The 19879-nt window shown below is 40.3% G+C and overlaps 1 protein-coding gene across 1 annotated transcript; it reads left to right on the top strand.

Annotated features, from left to right (window-relative positions):
• The first annotated feature begins 475 nt into the window (after positions 1 to 475).
• Positions 476 to 17297, top strand: MIER1 (MIER1 transcriptional regulator). Its single transcript, XM_010174709.1, has 10 exons — positions 476 to 650; positions 3359 to 3491; positions 6453 to 6517; positions 6842 to 6914; positions 11144 to 11295; positions 11848 to 11929; positions 13266 to 13360; positions 13821 to 13948; positions 16095 to 16234; positions 16864 to 17297. Exons 1-10 carry the CDS (start codon positions 492 to 494, stop codon positions 17187 to 17189), a joined length of 1353 nt encoding a protein of 450 aa, XP_010173011.1. The 5' UTR covers positions 476 to 491; the 3' UTR covers positions 17190 to 17297.
• The last annotated feature ends 2582 nt before the right edge of the window (positions 17298 to 19879 follow it).

The following is a 19879-nucleotide window of genomic DNA, read 5'->3' as shown; positions in this document are numbered from 1 at the left end:
CTCCCCGGAGCCTTCTCTTCTCCAGGCTGAACAGCCCCAACTCTCTCAGCCTGTCCTCACAGCAGAGCTGCTCCAGCCCTTGCATCATCCTGGTGGCCTCCTCTGGACTCGTTCTAACAGGTCCACGTCTTTCTTGTGTTGGGGGCTCCAGAACTGGACACTACTCCAGGTGGGGCCTTATGAGAGCAGAGTAGAGGGGGAGAATTACCTCCCTCGACCTGCTGGAGGTCTGCTGTACATTTATAAATGGATTAGGAAATAAAAAGTTCCCCTGCATAAAAGCCCACACACTTTTCTTAGGAGCCAAAACTTCTAATTTTGACCATCCATTCATTTTGGAGTGGCCATTGTTAGTATACGTGATGTGAATTCATTTGGTTTTGCTGTGTTGTGTTTATAATGCACACCTTTAAGCTGTAGAGCAGCTGTGGGATGTGAAATATTCTTGTTAAAATCTCCAACTTTGTTTGGATGTTTGTCAGGAAAGTGATATGCCAATCCAGGAGCTACTTAGCCGTTACGGCTACGATGGTACCATTCCACTCCAAGAAGATGATGATGATGAAGATGATGAAGAAGAGGAGGAGGAGGGAGAAGATGATGATGATGTTGATAACGATGACAACAGTGGCTGTAGTGGTGAAAACAAAGTGAGTGTTTACACTAATATGAAACTGATTTTCCTACATCCATGCTGTACTAGGCAGCCACTCAAGGTGCCAGATGTGGCAGATGTGATTCATGGTGTGGCTGATTTCAGATGCTTTGTGTACTGAACTCTAATATTTATTTTTAATTACCTATCTATATTCCTTTTCATTGCTCTTAATTTCATCTGTATCATCCCAAACTGTTGCTGTGGCAAATTAGGGTAGATGTATATCTAGAGCATCACATAATAAGGGATTGTAATTGTCCTTCAGAAAGAGTCTGCCTTCAAAACTGAAGTCTTAAATGCCTGGAAGCACCTTGATGGATATGGCTGAATACTTGTTTCAAGATGAAAAGCTGATGTACTGAAACTGAGCAGTGAAGTGAGGAATTGAATTAAATGTGGCTCTGAGTATTGGAGATTGCCACAAGTTTTCTAGCTTTGACATTTTCAATTGTATTTTTTTTTCAGCCTGGCAGCCCTGCTCATATTTAAATTGTTAATTTAAATTGAATCTAGTGCTTCAAATATCTTTCCCAAATGTATAGTTTTATACTTAGCATCTTTAAAATCATGTGCAGTGTACTCTTAAAGTAAATTTTCTGATTTTAGAAGAGTCTTTTTTACTTGTGTCTGTCGTACATCTTTGTAACGATCCCGTCCTGCCGCGGGCACGGTCGTAACTTCTCCATTTACTGGTGGCATTCAGAGTTGCCTCCTAAATTCCATTAAAATACAAAATTCCTCCTATTGTCAGTAACAAAAAAAAGCTGAGGCATTAATGGAAGTTGCATTACCTCATCTGGCTTTAAAAAGGATGCATTTTGTTCTTTGTTATCTTACCCATCTTAGAATCCGTGGAACGTGACACAGAGGTGAGGAATGATTGATCTGATTCAGAAAATGAAGTTCTGGGCTTTCCAGACTTTACAAAGTTCTTTCCAAACTCCCTTTCACATCCCTTGATCTGATTCAGAAAATGAAGTTCTGGGCTTTCCAAACTTTACAAAGTTCTGGGCTTTACAAACTCCCTTTCACATCCCTTGACAGATGCTGTGAAATGTTGCTGTTTGTATGGGCTGCATAGTTCAAAAAGAAGGCAGATACATAGATAGATAGGAAGATACATAGGAAGATACACATTACATCGAAAAAAGTTTAACAAGCTGGAGAGGGGGAGAAACTTACATAACATGAAGTATGCAAAATTAAAATAAGCCAGAAAAGTGTTTTATTTTGTGGTGGTTTTCTTGAAGTCTCACTTCCTTTTTGTGTCCTTACTTCTTAATTCCTTCCTGACACAACTCTCATCTTCTGTGTTCTCATGACCTCCTCTGTACTTCACCAGTTCTGGTTTTAGCTGATTTAAGATGCCTTCTATCTTTTCTGTTAAAATGGATAAAATCTGAGTGTCTGTCACTGCTGTCAGCAGCAAGAGGACTCATCTCTGTCCCTCTGTCAGGCACTGACGCTTCGCAGCACGCAGCGGTGGCGGCGGTTCGCAGTCTGGCACCGCAGACGTGGCCCGTGGCTCAGGCTGGTCGCAGCCTTGGTACTGGGGTTGAGTTCACAGTATGTGCTCCCCTGTTCGACCCCAGTTTTGATAGGGTTGGAACAAAAGTGGTGGGGAGGACTGGGCACAAGGAGAGCTGCCTGACCTGCTCTGGGTGTTTGCCTCGGGGTGCAGGAATGAGAGCGCTGAAATTCTGCGTGCTCTTAGCAGAGAGGCAGCAAAATACATCTGTGGGGGTGGAATGATTTTATAAATCATTCAGGCTTTCTCTGCAAGTGCTCATCTTTCTGCAGCTTATTTAGCTATCCTCCACTTAGCTATTTTCTATTTTTAATCTGCTTTAAGCTGCACGCGTGATAATGCTCTGGTTGCTGGTAAAGGTACACAGAAACATGGGCTGTGCCTAAGGGTTCTGCCTTAGAACTAGCAAGCAAGAGTGCTTGAAACAGTCATAAAACACATAGAAGATATTGACCACATGCATTGAAATATTTTTTAAAATTTTTAATAATATAATATTAATATATTTTATATAATAATATAAATATATTTTTATATAAATATATTTTACACTATATTTTTTTAACCTTTATAATTTTAATTTCTCTTAGTTGTAATAATTCCCATAAGTTGTCGTGGTTTATCTTCTAAGAAACTTGTTCTAATTTTTGATCTTTTAATGACTCAGTGTCCATACTCAAGTCTCCTGATATGCTGTTCCTGTGGGGTTGAACCACACTATTGACATTAATTTTTATAGAAGGTACTATTTCCATTTGGTTGAGAAAAGTATAGCCAGTAAATAATTCTTCCTCTTTTTATTCTAAAGTTACAAGAAAGGGTTTTAAAGACCAAAGTAAAATTTAAAGTTAAATGAAATGAAATAAAAACTGCAAGGATTTGCTTGAGTGGTTTAAAAAACGACGCGTGATATTTAATTGTGGTTTGTATTTCTAATTTGTGGGTTAGAGTCTGTGTGTTAAATTGATCTGCCTAAAATCCTGGTCAGTAAATCATACAAATGTTTACACATTTGTTGTGACTCGGTCTGGACAGGCCACAATCTATACAGTCAGGTAAAATAAAATATTTCAGTTTGATATATTGAGAGTTTTGGAAAAAAATACTGCCAAAATAGTGTTTGTCACATACAAGGGATAGCTAATCTCCTGTGGTTTTTTTTTATATTTAAGGAGGAGACCATAAAAGATTCATCAGGTCAGGAAGATGAGACACAGTCATCTAATGACGACCCAGCACCATCTGTTGCTTCTCAAGATCCACAGGAGATAATTCGCCCTCGTCGCTGTAAATATTTTGATACAAGTATGTACAGTTGAGTGCTAAGCACAGTAATCTCAGTGTGATTAACCTTTGGTTAAGAACAGCTCTGCTTAACACAGTATTCTCTGTCTGAAATATGCGTGTTGATAGCTATAAACATTGTTTGTTCTCTTCTACAACGCTGCTCCTGATGATCCTCATGCTCAAAAGAACAGGCAACAAAAAAGTCCTATTTTTAGCTGAATGCTAAATCTTCATAGAATGAATCATAGAATCATGGAATGGTTTGGATTGGAAGGGACCTTAAAGCTCATCCAGTTCCAACCCCCCTGCCAGCAGCAGGGACACCTTCCACTAGACCAGGTTGCTCAAAGCCTCATCCAGCCTGGCCTTCAACACTTCCAGGGAGGAGCAGCCACAGCTTCTCTGGGCAACCTGTTCCAGTGTCTGACCACCCTCACAGTGAAGAACTTCTTCCTAATATCTCATCTAAACCTCCCCTCTTTCAGCTTAAACCCATTTCCCCTTGTTTTGTCATTAACTGCCCTTATGAAAAGTCCCTCCCCAGCTTTCTTGTAGCCCCTTCAGGCACTGGGAGGCCGCTATAAGATCTCCCCGGAGCCTTCTCTTCTCCAGGCTGAACAGCCCCAACTCTCTCAGCCTGTCCTCACAGCAGAGCTGCTCAAGCCCTCAGATCATCCTGGTGGACTTCTCTGGACTTGTTCTAACTGGTCCATGTCTTTCTTATGTTGGGCTTTCTTATGTTGGGGGCTATCTTCTCTGCTGATAAGGGACTGTGTAAGGACAGTAGATATTCTCTCTTCTTAAAAGAAAGGGTTCAATTTGTGGAAAAATTAAAATTTCTATAGTTTTAAAAAAGCAGGCTCTCAGACAGTGTGAATCCTTTCATGACACTGCTCCCAGTGTTGTAACAGTCCAGTTCATGACACTGCAAACTGGCTGCTATGGATTAAACAGTCAAAAAAACTCAGAAAAATTTTCTTGCACCTGCAGTCCAGGTGCAGTAAATGATTATTTAGTATGATTTTACCTTGCCAACATAGTTTCAACTGCCAGTTCATACTGAGGACATAGGTAACAATATTTTCAAGTAGGAAATGGACTGTTCCAACTAGATAATTGCTGCACAGTGTGTGACTATCATGGTGAGGCCCAGTGACACCAGTTTATGGACTCATTCAAAGAAGCTGGAAGTACAACTGAAGGAAAAAGTAGAAACTGAAATTCAGTAGAAATAGAACCCCAGATTTCTTCAAGATTGCTAATACAGAAAACAATGAAATCTGAAAAAGGCCAATAGATTGTTAAAACTGAAATAACGAAGGGGGAGATAATGATGAAGAAAGTTTGCTTCAAGAATTCCAAATTTGATACTGTTGCCACCATTGTGGACTGATTATTTTCTCTCTTGTTTTGTTTAAAACTTGGTTTTCCTTCCATTTGAGATGAGCCAGTGTTGTGTGGCTGTCCCTTTAGACAGCTCTCATGTCTGTGGCACTCTTACTTAATGGGATCTGAACCTTTGAGTGTTGAGCTATCAGCAGGGCTGTTTGGACAACACCTATTTTACCTTTCTATGATGAAAATGACTGTTGCCAATGTTTGAATTCCTCCTGTTCTATGTTTTAACAAACAAAAGTTAAAGCAAAAGGTCCTTATGATACCTTATACTTGATACTTACTAGCCATAACATTGTAGAAGTGCCATTTTCTAATCCGTAGATTATTTTAATCCAGAAATGCCAAGGAAACTCATGATGTAGTTATGCAGAGGATTGCAAGTGTCTTAACTGAAAACTCTCTTTTTTTAAACATAGCATTAGCATAATGCAAGTAGATTGCACTAGGGTTTGGGGTTTTTACAACGTTCATCTACATATAGAATGTAATTGAATGTACCAGTAATTTGAGTGCTGATATTGTCACATGCTAGACATAAACCAGATAGTACCCTTGCTTTCAGTACATTGTGAAAGGCAACTAGCCTATATCATAAAGAGCTTAAAATTTTTGCCAGTCCTTATCCCAAATAATCTATTTTAAATGCTGTTCTGCATCTCTGAGCAGTACATCCAAGCCTGCTAAATCCCAGTAAGACTGAGAAAAGCATACTTGCAGATTTCTCACACCTTAAATTCAGTGACAGCTGCTGTAAGGGGAAAAAACCAGCAGAAGCTAAGCTAGGAGCTCCTTGAAAATGATGTTGAAACCCACATGTGGATGCTGAACATCCACATAAAAACACTTTCAGAAGTATTTCAAAAGCAGCTAAGCTAGGAACTCATTGAAAATGATGCTGAAACCCACATGTGGATGCTGAACATCCACATAAAAACACTTTCAGAAGTATTTCAAAAGCAGCTAAGCTAGGAACTCATTGAAAATGATGCTGAAACCCACATGTGGATGCTGAACATCCACATAAAAACACTTTCAGAAGTATTTCAAAAGCAGCTAAGCTAGGAACTCATTGAAAATGATGCTGAAACCCACATGTGGATGCTGGACATCCACATAAAAATACTTTCAGAAGGTAATTGCTTGTAGTAAATTTGGATATGGATAATTTTGACTGCTTCAAAGCTGGATGAGGGAAAGCAAATTTTAATTAGATAGTAGTAAAATTAATGGATGTATTCATTTGTGCCTTAATTTTTCAGAACCTTAATTTTTCACTCTTAATTTTTAAGAGTGTGTTTTAATCCATTCTAAATGTGAACACTGAGTGGGTCATTTTTTAATGTTGTCAATACTGAAACATTTAGTATTGTCACCAAAGCTGCCATTTGCACTTGTGTGGTGTTAGGTAAGGTGGGAGTGAGGCAGAGCAGGACTGCTGTGTGGCTGGTGGGATGGGAGGCTGGGCTCCTCTGCCCTGTCACTCTTGCTGCCGTGCTCCCAGGCCCCCTCACTCAGCCTGTTTGGTATATATGGGCCTCATCACAGCTCATGTTGTGTAAATTTTTGAACAATGTCTTGTAGATAGTGAAATAGAAGAGGAATCTGAAGAAGATGAAGATTATATTCCCTCAGAAGACTGGAAAAAGGTAAATACTAAATGCTCTTTATAAAACCTGTATTCATTAATAATTATTTGATCTGTTCCCTAGTAACTCTGAGCTCTATAGATCACCCAGTATTTATTCCCCCATTAATATAAGACTTTTGATAGTAAGAAGTGTTAAAGACCTCCCCAAATAGTCAAAAATCCCATTTCCATATAGTGCCTGTTAACTGTATTTTTAGATGTTGAACAATGAAAGTTTTAAGGCATTAAAAAAAAATAAAAAATGTGTTCATTCTTTTGTTTGCTAACAAAAACCATCACAGCTGTGGTTGCTTAACTTCTTGTTTCTGTTATTTCAAAACAGGAAATCATGGTAGGCTCTATGTTTCAAGCTGAAATTCCAGCTGGCGTATGTAAATACAAAGAGAATGAAAAAGGTGAGACTTAGCACTATTACCATGATCACTGTGTTTGAGATTATTTTCTAATGGGGAGAAAGAAAAGATTTGATTGATGTCGTGTGTCTTGCAAAATAAAAGAGCTCCTTCAAGTGAAAAAAAAACAGAACCATCATCTCAGACTGTAGTTCATCCTGTATTTCACCATCAGAGCTTGAGTTTTGGAAGGGGAAAAGAATCATTGTGTTGCTGGCCTGTTGCCTCTTGCACCCTTGTATTCTAATTTGATGATCATAGAATCATAGAATGGTTTGGATTGGAAGGGACCTTAAAGAGCATACAGTTCCAACCCCCCTGCCAGCAGCAGGGACACCTTCCACTAGACCAGGTTGCTCAAAGCCTCATCCAACCTGGCCAAGAACACTTCCAGGGTGGATGGGGGCATCTACAGCTTCTCTGGGCAACCTTGTTCCAGTGTCTGACCACCCTCACAGTGAAGAACTTCCTAATATCTAATCTAAACCTCCCCTCTTTCAGCTTAAACCCATTTCCCCTTGTTTTGTCATTAACTGCCCTTATGAAGAGTCCCTCCCCAGCCTTCCTGGAGCCCCTTCAGGTACTGGGAGGCCACTAGAAGGTCTCCCTGGAGCCTTCTCTTCTCCAGGCTGAACAGCCCCAACTCTCTCAGCCTGTCCTCACAGCAGAGCTGCTCCAGCCCTCACATCATCCTGGTGGCCCTTCTCTGGACTTGTTCTAACTGCTCCATGTCTCTCTTGTGATGGGGGCTCCAGAACTGGACACAGATGTGCACAAGCTTTCTATGTAGCTTATGCTAACCTCTCCACCTAGTCTACTTAGTTATCTATCTAATTAATATTATCTATCTAATCTAATATTATCTATTATGTAAAACAAAATAGCTAATAAAGAAATTGTGTTGCTGGAATTGGATTAACACATTAAAAAGAGGCAAAATAGTACCAGCAGCTTTTGATTTTCACATTTTAAAACCAATCAGTATTAAAGAACTTCTTGTTCTACTTTTTTTTGGTTTGGGGGTTTTTTTCCAAGAAATTTCCCCCCCCCCCTCACAACCAGAACCTTTGGCTGTATGCTGTCAATATAATCAACTCAGGAAAGGTAGACCCAGTCTAAACCAGTCTTCTTCACTGTGAGGGTGGTCAGACACTGGAACAGGTTGCCCAGGGAAGCTGTGGCTGCTCCTCCCTGGAAGTGTTGAAGGCCAGGCTGGATGAGGCTTTGAGCAACCTGGTCTAGTGGAAGGTGTCCCTGCTGCTGGCAGGGGGGTTGGAACTGGATGAGCTTTAAGGTCCCTCCCAATCCAAACCATTCTAGGATTCTGTGAAACCCAGTTGTGAGCTTAAAGGAAGCAAATTTTCCTGCTCATTCAGCCCATTAGTAAGAATTTGTTTACACTGCAGGCCAGTTTGGGACTGTGGCTTTGGTAGTTTTGTATGTTAGCTTTTTAACTAACCAGCACAAAACTTGGTGCCTTCCTAGAATCCAAGGATATACTCCAGGAGCAGCAGTTGTCTTGCTTCAAGCCCCAGGTCGCAGTAGCTATGCTGTAGCCTGATCTACCTGGAAACTACCTGAAAAGAACATCAGTCCTGCTGTTGACTTTGAGCAGGCTCACTCTGAAGCTGACACGTTCTGTCAGCTCTGGACTTTGTAGCCAGAGAAGTTGGAAGAGGATGTCATTTAAAACTCCGTGAGGAGTCAGGAGCTTCCATTAAAAATAGAAAATGGCAAATGAGAAAATAATCTGCTTTTTAGCCGTGAAGAAGTTGCTCTTTGCACGCTTTCCTGCTTCTGTCTGAAAATAGAGCTGTGTATTTGCCTGAGATGCAGTAAATGATGTTTTACTGGTCAGTCACCTGCTTTTCCTGGTATTTACTCAGCTCTAAATGGCTTCTGGCCTCCAATAATAAAAAAAGATATAGCTGCTTTGTGCATTGCAGTACCCTACATCAAACAGCTTTTCAGAGACATGAACACTACCCTGCAGAACAGAGAACCTACGTCATGGGCAGAAACCACTGAGGGTGAAAGTTAAATTTTCACTAATCATGCTAGGGCTGTTCTAGTTTTATATACCTGTGAGGGGGTTATATCTTCTGCTACTTCTTTCCTGTCTGCTGTGTTTTGGATGTAACCTTTACTGGGACAGGCTGCCCAGGGAGGGTGTGGAGTCTCCTTCTCTGGAGACATTTAAAACCCACCTGGACACCTTCCTGTGTGATCTCATTGAGGTTCCTGCTCTGGCAGGGGGATTGGACTGGATGATCTTTGGAGGTCCCTTCCAATCCCTAATATTCTGTGATTCTGTGACTCCAGCTGAAACATTAATGAAGCTTAAAAAGTTGCAAAATAAATGTCTGAGACTATATATTTAGTACTTTCATGTACGTATCCCATCATCTCAGTTGTTCTCTAATGAAGGGAAAATTCTAATTGTAAAATTCCCAAACACTAAGGGAGCCAGTCCTTTCAGATCCAGCCCTGTAAGCAAAAGCACAAAAATGTTAGAACTCTTATGAATAACCACATTGCTTTTCAGAATGTGTTCTGACATGCTGTTGTAAGGAAAGGAAGACCACGTCATCGACAGTAATCCAATTACAGTGGACTGGCTCTCTGAGAAGCGGGGCTGGAGACCAAATTAGCTGCTAACAAACAATTTCAGGTTATTAAAAATCTACATCTAGAGATGTTTCTAGAAGGTTTGGACTTGAAAGAATACCTCTGAAAACTGAAAAGTCCTGAAGCTACTTTGAGACTTAATGACTGCTGCCGTTCCTAAACGTTGCAGTGTACTGAGCTTGCATCATTAGGGGTGGCTTAGAACGGATTTATCAGTTATCTCCTGAAAATAAATGTTGCTTCTGCTGGAGTTTGTATCCCAAGATACCTAGACTCTCTTAAATGAGCAACCAAACGTCACATTAGGCCTTTGGGAAAAAAAAAATCTCCCCAAAAATTATTGGGAGCTGTTTCCAAAGAGTGTGTCGTGTGTGAAATGGAGCTGTCTTTCTTTGCAAGACACTTAATAATTTTCCTTACTGGTTTGAGGTCTTTATTTGTAGTCTACTTTCATCTTAAAAATATACTTTTTTCAAGTGGAGATGCACCAAACCACCACTCTGACCTTTCCAGCTGCACAGAATGCTGCTGTATCTTCCCTTCCTGTGCTGACCCTGCTTTCCCAGGCGTTCCCTCCTTCTTTCTCTTGTGGAGTAATGCAGTGAAATGTGCTCATGGAATCAATGTTAAAGTTCCTTTCTTGCTGGTTTTTGTAAGGTTGTCTTTCATTGAGGACTGAGACACAAGCAAGGTCTGGATACTTTCCTGATTCTGTTTTTTAATAACCTGAATTTTACTTTATATTGCTCTAGTGGTATTTTAATCCTGTAGGTTCTTCAAAATAAAAATGGGTGATAATTCAAAGGATGTATCATTCAGCCATGCTTCTCCCAGTTATTTCAGTTTACTGTGGCTCCCCTGCTCTGAAAGCTCATGCAAAAGCTCTGAAAAAAACAGTAGATAATTAAACTTCAGCAATCTTTATCTGAATTTTTTTTTTTTTAGAAAGTATTTCTTGGAAGTCTTGCAAAATTTCCTTTCAGGAGCTGTTTGACTTCAGAATGTCTGGCATCTGGGTGTCATCTTCTCTGGAGAAGTAGTGGACCTTGTTGCTGGCTTTTCCCAGCCATGTTAGCTGAGAATTTTCTATTTACTGGTCCAGACACCTGATAGTGGTTTTAGCACCATTTTTGGTGGTTTGCTTTTTGGTTTTGTTTGACTGATCCTACTGGTCTTGCAAGAAAACAGATATAATTAGTCTCTGAAATAATTTTCCACGTCTGCTGGCTGCCATCAGCAAAACTGTGCTGCTTAGGGAAAAGTGTGGATCATTCAGGGACTGTCACATCCTGCTGCTACCTGGTGATTTGGGTGGTTTCAGGAGGAGGACAGGGAAGGTGGAGTGTCTGGAGTTTCAGAAATGGTCTTAGAATCTAGAGCAGTGATAGTGCTAGAGATTTGAAGACAGTATGAGGTATAGTATCCTAGTCACTGGGATCACTGCATTTGTGAGGATATCTTCTCCCTGTCCTCACATGTGCTCTGGATTCACGTTGGTGCTCTAATGATCTTCTAAGGTTTCATAATCACTAGCTTTGTCAGAGAGAATAAACTTCTATATTGTTGGATTTAGCTTGCTTTGCTTTTTCTTGTGCATAATTCAGTGTATGAAAATGATGACCAGCTGCTGTGGAATCCTGACTTCTTACCAGAAGATAAAGTGATCGAGTTCCTCACTGAAGCATCGAGGCGTACGGGTGATGAGAAAGGCTTAGATGCAATTCCTGAGGGATCACATATTAAAGACAATGAGCAGGTATATCAGAATAATTAGGATTTGTAATTCACTGTTACAGAATGAGATATCCCTTTATTTTATTTTGCTCCTGAGAATTAAAATTGTGTTTGAAACAGCTTTATTATTCCTTGTGGAAATAGAAATGTGATGGGGCTTTTTCCCTCTCAACAAATATTAAACCGTTAACTTAGGCTTAATGTTGCTTTATGCATCAGTGCATTATTTTATATATAAATCATTGTGTAGAAATGAGTTCTGTTCTTTTAGTTACAGATTTTTTTAAAAGCTGAATGAATGCATACACACAAAAAAACCCCATCAGTTTTACAAACATGGATGACAGTGTTAAAATATTTTACCTGGCTATATACTTGATTATGTAATTAGAGATTTGGAAATGTAAACAGAGGAAATATGTCTTTATGCTGTCTTAAATTGTATTACATTCATTCAAAGAGGTTATTTTTAATCTTAATAGGTAATAGTGATTTACTAAGTATGTTTCTGTGGCACCACATAAATTGAATGGTATATCTAGAATATTAAATGTATGTCTTTTCATCCTGCCAGGCATTGTATGAACTGGTTAAGTGCAATTTTGATACTGAAGAATCATTACGAAGGTTGAGATTTAATGTAAAAGCAGCCAGAGGTGAGCATACCCTAGAAGTTAAGTTTGTGTTGTTGAACTCTTGTTTTATTTGTCACACCACAGGTATTGGGTTTTGCTCTCAGCAGACTGAGCTCGACTGCATGTAAATCTGAGATATCAGTGCCCAAATAAATGCAGCCTTCAGCCAATCTCTTACTGTTCTCTGAGAGAATGAAATTAGCAGATGTAGTATAAAGGGTACATGCTCAAAGAGGGCATGTAAATTAACCTCCTGTCAACAGAGCTCGATATTTATATCTGTAACTTTATCATAACAAGTTAAAAGTTTAAAATTACTTCTTAGCAACCGAATTGTGCATTTTTTAGGCATTTTGTTCCTTGTTCTTCTAGACAGTTATCAAAGTTCATGGAACAAACATGAAATAATTCACAAATCTGAATAAAGGAGAATGAGCATCTTGACCTTCTATTTTAAAAGTACAACACTGAGAAGACCCTGGTCTTATAGATTCTTTTGGAGCATTAAGTATTCCCTGTTTTGGTATTGATCTTTATACTCAAAGGAACAAGAAACTAAGAGAAAGCACAGGTTATTTTCCTTGCACATTGATCTGTTGGCTCTGCTTTCAAACCTGTGGCTTCTCCAGAGTTTACTGTGCAAATCACAAGACAAGAATGATCAAATAGAGAAGATTAGTTTGTTCTCCTGCTATTTTAAACCTTATTTATTTGTGACCTTAAGAATCAATAAGGCCAAATTATATGAAGTTCTTAAAAGTGTGGCTGAAAGTTATTAGGGGTTTATTCTGGCTTCAGTGGGGCCAAGATTTCCCAGCCAGTAGTGTGAGCAGCACAGTTTCTTACTCTCCCTAAGTGGAATTAACAGCCTGTCATTGCTGGCAGTTGCCAGCAGTAAGGAAGATCTCATTCTTTGTTCCTTTTCCCCTGCTTCTTCCAAAAACCAGCCACCAGTTTGAGTCCATAACATGATCTCCTTCCCGTTGTGTCCTGGCTTGAAGGATCCCTCCTTCCCGTGGTCCTAGGGGCAGGATGGTGAGAGCAGGTTTCTAAGCCCTTCTTCCTCTTTCTGCTGCCTAATTATTGCCCCCCGTGCTGCAGGGCCGGAGTTACAGACCATTTACAACACTCCCTACCAACTAACTACTTAATTAACAACCTACTCACTAGAAAGGAGAATTTGCATTTTTGTGCTAGTCAGTGAAATTTCTGGAGGTGGTTCTCATTGAGTCAGCAGATGGTGCAAGAAATTAGAATTCCACATATGGTTTCTGTCACTGAAGTTTTCTTCTATTGGCCACATGCTTTTTTTTTTGTTAAGTTTTTTTTTTTTCTGTGTTGCATTTCCTTGCTGTAGAAGAATTATCTGTTTGGACAGAAGAAGAATGTCGGAACTTTGAGCAAGGACTGAAAGTCTACGGCAAGGATTTTCACGTCATTCAGGCAAATAAGGTAAACGCTGATTTTAAGTGTAGTTTTCACTGGGTTTTTTTAAGCAGTAAACACTGATTTTAAGTGTAGTTTTCACTGGGTTTTTTTAAGCAGTGAATGCTGATTTAAAGTGTATTTTTCACTCTTTTTTTTAAGCAGTAAACGCTGATTTTAACTGTAATTTTCACTATTTTTTTTAAAGTAGTGTCATTGTAAATAAATTTCCTCCATAAATAACCATATTTACTTCTTCTAAGTAATTTTTACTACATTGATTTGCTAAAGTCCAGAATCCTCTGTAACTGTGAACCCTTCAGTTGAGAAAAGTGCACAGATCCTGCTGTGTGTGCACAGGGGAAGATCAAGAAGCATTGACTTTGAATTTTACACCTTTGGGATTAAATGGTAGGGGATTTTGGGGGGTTTTTTTGCCCAGACTGTATTTAAATACCTCAAAATTTGCATGGCACCTATTTCCTAGGTACGAACAAGATCGGTTGGTGAGTGTGTAGCATTTTATTACATGTGGAAGAAATCAGAGCGTTATGATTTCTTTGCCCAGCAGACCCGATTTGGAAAGAAGAAATACAATCTGCACCCTGGTGTAACGTAAGATGTGCATTTATTTTTATGTGCTTTTTACATGTTGGATCTGAATCTTTATTTAATATTGAAATAGTTTGACAACCCAGGGATTCCACAGTCCCGATTTGCAGCAGGAGAACCGCCGAGGTGTGAGAAAAGCTTAGTGGCTGTAATTTCCCAAACACATTCATTTGGAATAAGGCCAACAATTTGCATTGAACAGCTATTTCATTTAGTTTGTTTTCTGTTTAAATCTTTCACAAAAGTAACATTTCTACAAGAATGTGGAATTTTTTTAAGCACTTGTGTTACTTTAAATACATGTTTTTTTATACAGAGGCCTTAGTCACAAGTTTCAGGTGGGATCTGTGGGACCTGCTGTAACGTCCTCTTGAAATACATTGTTTGGCAAGAATTCTGGCCAGCACAGTACCCTGTCCTAGGGCTTTTTTAGGGTGGATATAGCTCCTTTCCCCATTCACGACTCTGCTAGGCATGGCTGTGTATTTTCCTCCCTCAAATCTGAGCAACTGAGCCAACGTATTCTTCTGCCCTTCATTCCAATGCTGTGATTTTAGGATCCCTCTCTTTCCACTGACGTTCTCCAAGTCTTTTTACTATTATTTTTTTCTCCTCATTTGTTCCTGGCTTCTCTGTTAATCCTTCTTTTTAGTGTTGTTGTTTCTTTAAACATTTTAGAACTGTGTGTTGGACCACTGAAGTGAACTTGCAGTGTGACATTAAAGAGTTGCCATCTGTGGCTTTGTGAAGTGGACTGGTAGAAAGAAGCACCCAGAGCTGCTGCATGTTCTTACCCAGTTGTCAGCGACTGCCTGTCTCCCCTTCTTCTTCCAGCTGTTTTTTTTTTCTTTTTCCATTTTTGCCCAAATTAATAGATATTTTTCATTGTTAGTCACTTAAAACATCCTCTGATGCTTTTGCAGTTGACTGCATATGGTGATCAGAAGTGTCAGTAAGGATTGTACTTGTCTATTGTTGAAAGCTTTTGCGGGTAGATGTGGGAATTTAGGGTGCAGTTATCAGTTCCACAATAATTATGTGTGAGGATATGTTGTTCCTGGAGTTAATCCAGGCTAATACCACACATACAAGAGCTTTACCAACCAGCTTTGTTTGTTTAAATCTTTCTAAGAGATTTACTATTAGTGACCTAAATTGTAGGGCAGTAATAGATTTTAGATCTGGAAATGTCTTTAACTCAGAAGTTTTTCCTTTCCTTTTAACTTTATCCCTTTTGAGGTTCTGTGTGCACAGAACTTACTTACTTTAATGACAGGTTATCACTGCCACAGCAAATCCCAAGAGCTTAGTATGAACCTGCCTGAGAGCATCACCTTGAAAGCCCCGTCCAGCACAGGGCAGCACGTTGAAGTTTCTGCCTGTGCATGATCTCATGGGACTTAGTGTAAGCACAGCCTGAATTTAGCTAAGCTGGCTGCAGCCATTGGTCCACACAGAGGTGGTTGCTGTGGAGAAAACCTACGTGGGCCAGTTAAGGCAGGAGATCTCCAGTTCTGGAGCCCCCAGTTAGAACAAGTCCAGAGGAGCCACCAGGATGATCCAAGGGCTGGAGCACCTCTCCTATGAAGACAGGCTGAAAGAGTTGGGGCTGTTCAGCCTGGAGAAGAGAAGGCTCTGGGGAGACCTTCTAGTGGCCTCCCAGTACCTGAAGGAGCTACAAGAAAGCTGGGGAGGGACTTTTCATAAGGGCAGTTAATGACAGAACAAGGGGAAATGGGTTTAAACTGAAAGAGGGGAGGTTTAGATGAGATATTAGGAAGAAATTGTTTGGTGTGAGGGTGGTGAGACAGTGTCCCAGGTTGGCCAGAGAAGCTGTGGCTGCTCCTCCCTGGAAGTGTTGAAGGCCAGGTTGGATGAGGCTTTGAGCAACCTGGTCTAGTGGAAGGTGTCCCTGCTGCTGGCAGGGGGGTTGGAACTGGATGAGCTTTAGGGTCCCTTCCCACCCAAACCAGTCTGTGATTCTATGATCTCGAAGCTGTTAACTCTGCAAGAGAAGTCTGTGCATTTCAAAGGATGTAAAATGTGCACTGGTCTCACTTGCACTAGACACGGTGAATATTTTTGCACCAGTAACCCCAGTTCTTTACACAGCCAGGGCAATGCTGAACGGGCTGTTTCTGTTCTGCAGAGATTATATGGACCGTCTCCTGGATGAAAGCGAAAGTGCTGCTTCCAGTAGAGCTCCGTCCCCTCCTCCTACAACTTCCAACAGCAGCACCAGCCAGTCTGAGAGGGAAGACAGCACAACCAGCAGCAGTAATCAGAATGGTAAGTGTGTGCCCTGTCTCTCCTTTTCAAGAGAGTTGCCAAATCATGGCAGATGACAAGCCAAGCAAGACATTCAGCTCACCTCTCTAAAAACAAGTCTGTTGTAGTTTTAAATATTTTCCAAGGTGTCAGCAGCTTGAAGTTGCAAATGTTTTTTAAAAAAGCTACATTTGCATTCAGCCAGTGGTCCACATATTGGGGGGGGGCCTACAAGAAAGCTGGGGAAGGACTTTTCATAAGGGCAGTTAATGACAAAACAAGGGGAAATGGGTTTAAGCTGAAAGAGGGGAGGTTTAGATGAGATATTAGGAAGAAATTCTTCACTGTGAGGGTGGTCAGACACTGGAACAGGTTGCCCAAGGGAGTTGTAGATGCCCCCTCCCTGGAAGTGTTGAAGGCCAGGCTGGATGAGGCTTTGAGCAACCTGGTCTAGTGGAAGGGGTCCCTGCTGCTGGCAGGGGGGTTGGGACTGGATGAGCTTAAGGGTCCCTTCCCACCCAACCCAGTCTGGGGTTCTGTGATTTAGTTCAGTGGGACCTGTCAGACGTGGCTTTTGTGAGCCATCACAGGTGGCTCTGGTAGTGCTTGTGCTTCTCTCCTCTTTCTTACGGTTGGTCTCTGTGCCGCAGGGGTGTCTGCTAACGGGCCAGGTGAGCTACCAAATAAAGATGAAGCAAAAATGGAAGGATTGCACGTAAATGGACCTACCAGCGGCAAGAAAACACCTCACACGGATCTGGATACAAATGGGTATGAAACTGAAAACCTTGCCATTGACCCAAAACTTGCTCATTCAGCTTCAAGAAACGAAAATGATTTTGAAGAAAAAAATGAAAGACCTCTAAAAAGAAGAAGAATGAACAGCAATGGAAAAGAGAGTCCAGGTTCTTCAGAGTTCTCCCAAGAAGCAAACTCACACGGGAGGCTTGAAGAACTAGAGACTCTGGATGACTGAATACTTAGGAGCTGATTTTATTCCTTGGAGTAAATTTGGGGTGTCTAAAATTTTCAGGGTTGATGGGTTACCTTACAAAATCCAGTTCTGTAAAACAATCTGCAGAGAGATTTTTTTTTTATATGTTATTATTATTATTTTTTTAATACCTTCTAGTTGGCTCTTTTTTTTTCAGTGCTGAAAAGCAGTAGGAGGAATATTCCATTTCTCAGAGCTGGCAACTGTAGTTCTGGGAATTCTTCAGGCTCTTAAAAAAAAACATTTGAGAAACAAATCAGTGAGTTTCTGCAAAAAAAAAAAATACTCCCAGCCTAATAACTTTAAAAAGAAACTTGTGTGTGTGATACACCATTTGAGCATTGTACAAGTGAACAAAGCATCCTATTTGAGGCAGGGGGCTGGTTCAAACCTTGCAGGAAGTTCAAAGCAAATATAAAATGCCAAGACACGCGTCGGAGCAGGGAACAGAGACTTCCACTCAGGCTAGCGAGAGAAAAGTGGCATCCCGTTGTTAAGGAACCCTTAATGAATCCTGAAAGTTATGAGCACAACTATTTTTATATATATAGAAGTTTTAAAAGGTAAAGAAATAAATAAACCAGGTCAGGTTTGTATATGTAAAATTGTTGACATCAATGATGTCTTTTCCATATTCTTTATCTGGGCTAAAGAAATACATTCTGTATTTTTCCAGATTTCTTTGTAGCCTTTGAAAGATTTTTACAGTACTTAAAGTCTTGATTGAACTGTCCTTTCTTAAAAACAAAAGCTTGTATAATTTTCTTAACTTGTACAGTTGGTAAACTTTTATGAGAGAACTGATATCCTGAGTCTAATGTCAGCTTCCTTTTATTTTGCTGAAATCTTTTCTAAAAAAAAACAAACAAAAAAAAGACACAAAAAAAAAGACCCCAAACCAAACCAATTGACTTAAAATAATTCTTAGTCACCAACATGTTCTTTTCTCCTCAGAAAAACAGTAAACAACATCAAGAATGGTTAGAAGGCGTTTGATTTTGAAAATGTCATTTTTCTTACTTCTGTTTTATGGCAAATATGCCCATTTGCTTTGTACACCTTTTCCTTGCTTTCATCATCCACTTTTCTCAGTTTATTTTGAGCTCAGATCAATTTCACAGCAGCCAAATGCTTCAGTTTCCTAACCCTCATTCGCCAAGATCAGGTGTTGAGATTATCCATTGATTTCTTTTCAGTCTATTGATCATTTCCCTGAGCACAGGAAGGGGAGGAAATGGGGCGAGTGGTTCTGCAGCCGGTACCCTGGGGCCGGACAGTGAATGTCTGAGAATCAGTGGGTTTGACACGGCCGGGTGTTTCTGAGGGAGCAGAAATATCACGTCCACACACTGGGCACACTCACATCTACACACCCAGCGTGTAGAGAGTCACCTGGGGAAGGGGTGAGGGTGGGTACAGAGAACTAGTGCCAGATTAAAGTGGGAGAAAAGGAGATTCTTCCTCAAAGCTGACCCTCCCACTAGCACCATTTGAAAGGTGGTGAAGTTGGGTTGACATCCCTGAAATAGAAAGATTTTTTTTTTTTAATACCAGTGTTTTGGGTTTTGTTAATTTATTTTTATTATTATTATTTTTTTTTTTAAGCCACAGCTACACATCTGCTATATGAAAAATAGGACAAATTGTTCATTTGTATAATTTATCATCTTATCTCCTCCTCCTGTGGCTTCCAGGAGGGCTGTTAATTTTTAATTGGTTATTTTTACTTTATGAGTCTTTACGATTCCATTTTTAAACGTTTAAAACATGGTTTAAAACTAATGTATCAACCTAAAATAACCCCAAAAACCCCAGGTGCTAAGGGGTTTGTTGGGTTTGTTTCCTTCTTCAACTACCTGGACGTGGACTTTATGGTCATTAATGAGCCAAACCCTCTGTCTCCATCCCCGTGATGAGTTCCTGGAGTGTGTGAACCTGCTCCTCCCAGAAACCTTGTGAAGGATCCGTTCTCACCAGCCCAGCGGAGGCGCAGGAGCCACCACCTGCCTGGAATCAGACAGCAATTAACATGGTCAGGCAGGCTGGTTAACGAACAGCCTGTATTAATCATTCATTAAGTGATTGCTTTACAATGAGGTTGCTGTTACCTTCAGCATCTGGTTTATGATCAGAACCCCAAACCTCCCAGCCTTACCTCAGAGACGGGCTTGAGCCGGGTTCGGCGCGAGGACGGCGCGATGCTTCTCAAGAGTTTTCTGCAACCAGAGTCCTATTTTCAACTTTATTTTTATGCATTTTTTTCTTTGTTTGCGAGTTGGAAATACTTCCAAAAATTCATAGGAAAGTTTCTAAGTGAATTGTCTCAGGCTTGTGTGTGAAATTCCAGCACTGTGTATATTTTCAGGAACGTTGCTTTGGTTTTTTTTTAATCTTACCTTTTATTTTTTTGGGTGATGATACATAGAAAAGACGTGACATTCCGTAATCACCCCCTGCCATGCTCAGCTAAACCTCCTGAATATTTAATTCTGATTTACATTTTCTTTCTGCTGGTGTTTTATACAATACTTTGTTCATGTTCTTCAACACGCAGCCACTAGCATTGGAGAAGTCATTGCACTACTAAAGCTCTTTAAAACTCTACAACTATGGGAACTTGGATTTCATTTAAAAAACCAAACCTACGATGCAGTTGGGAGCCCAGAAGCGTT

Source organism: Antrostomus carolinensis, unplaced genomic scaffold (assembly GCF_000700745.2).
Source record: "Antrostomus carolinensis isolate BGI_N321 unplaced genomic scaffold, ASM70074v2 scaffold12260, whole genome shotgun sequence".
Taxonomy (NCBI): Eukaryota; Metazoa; Chordata; class Aves; order Caprimulgiformes; family Caprimulgidae; genus Antrostomus; species Antrostomus carolinensis.
The sequence above is the reverse complement of the archived record's forward strand: the minus strand, read 5'-3'. Positions and strand labels throughout refer to the sequence as shown.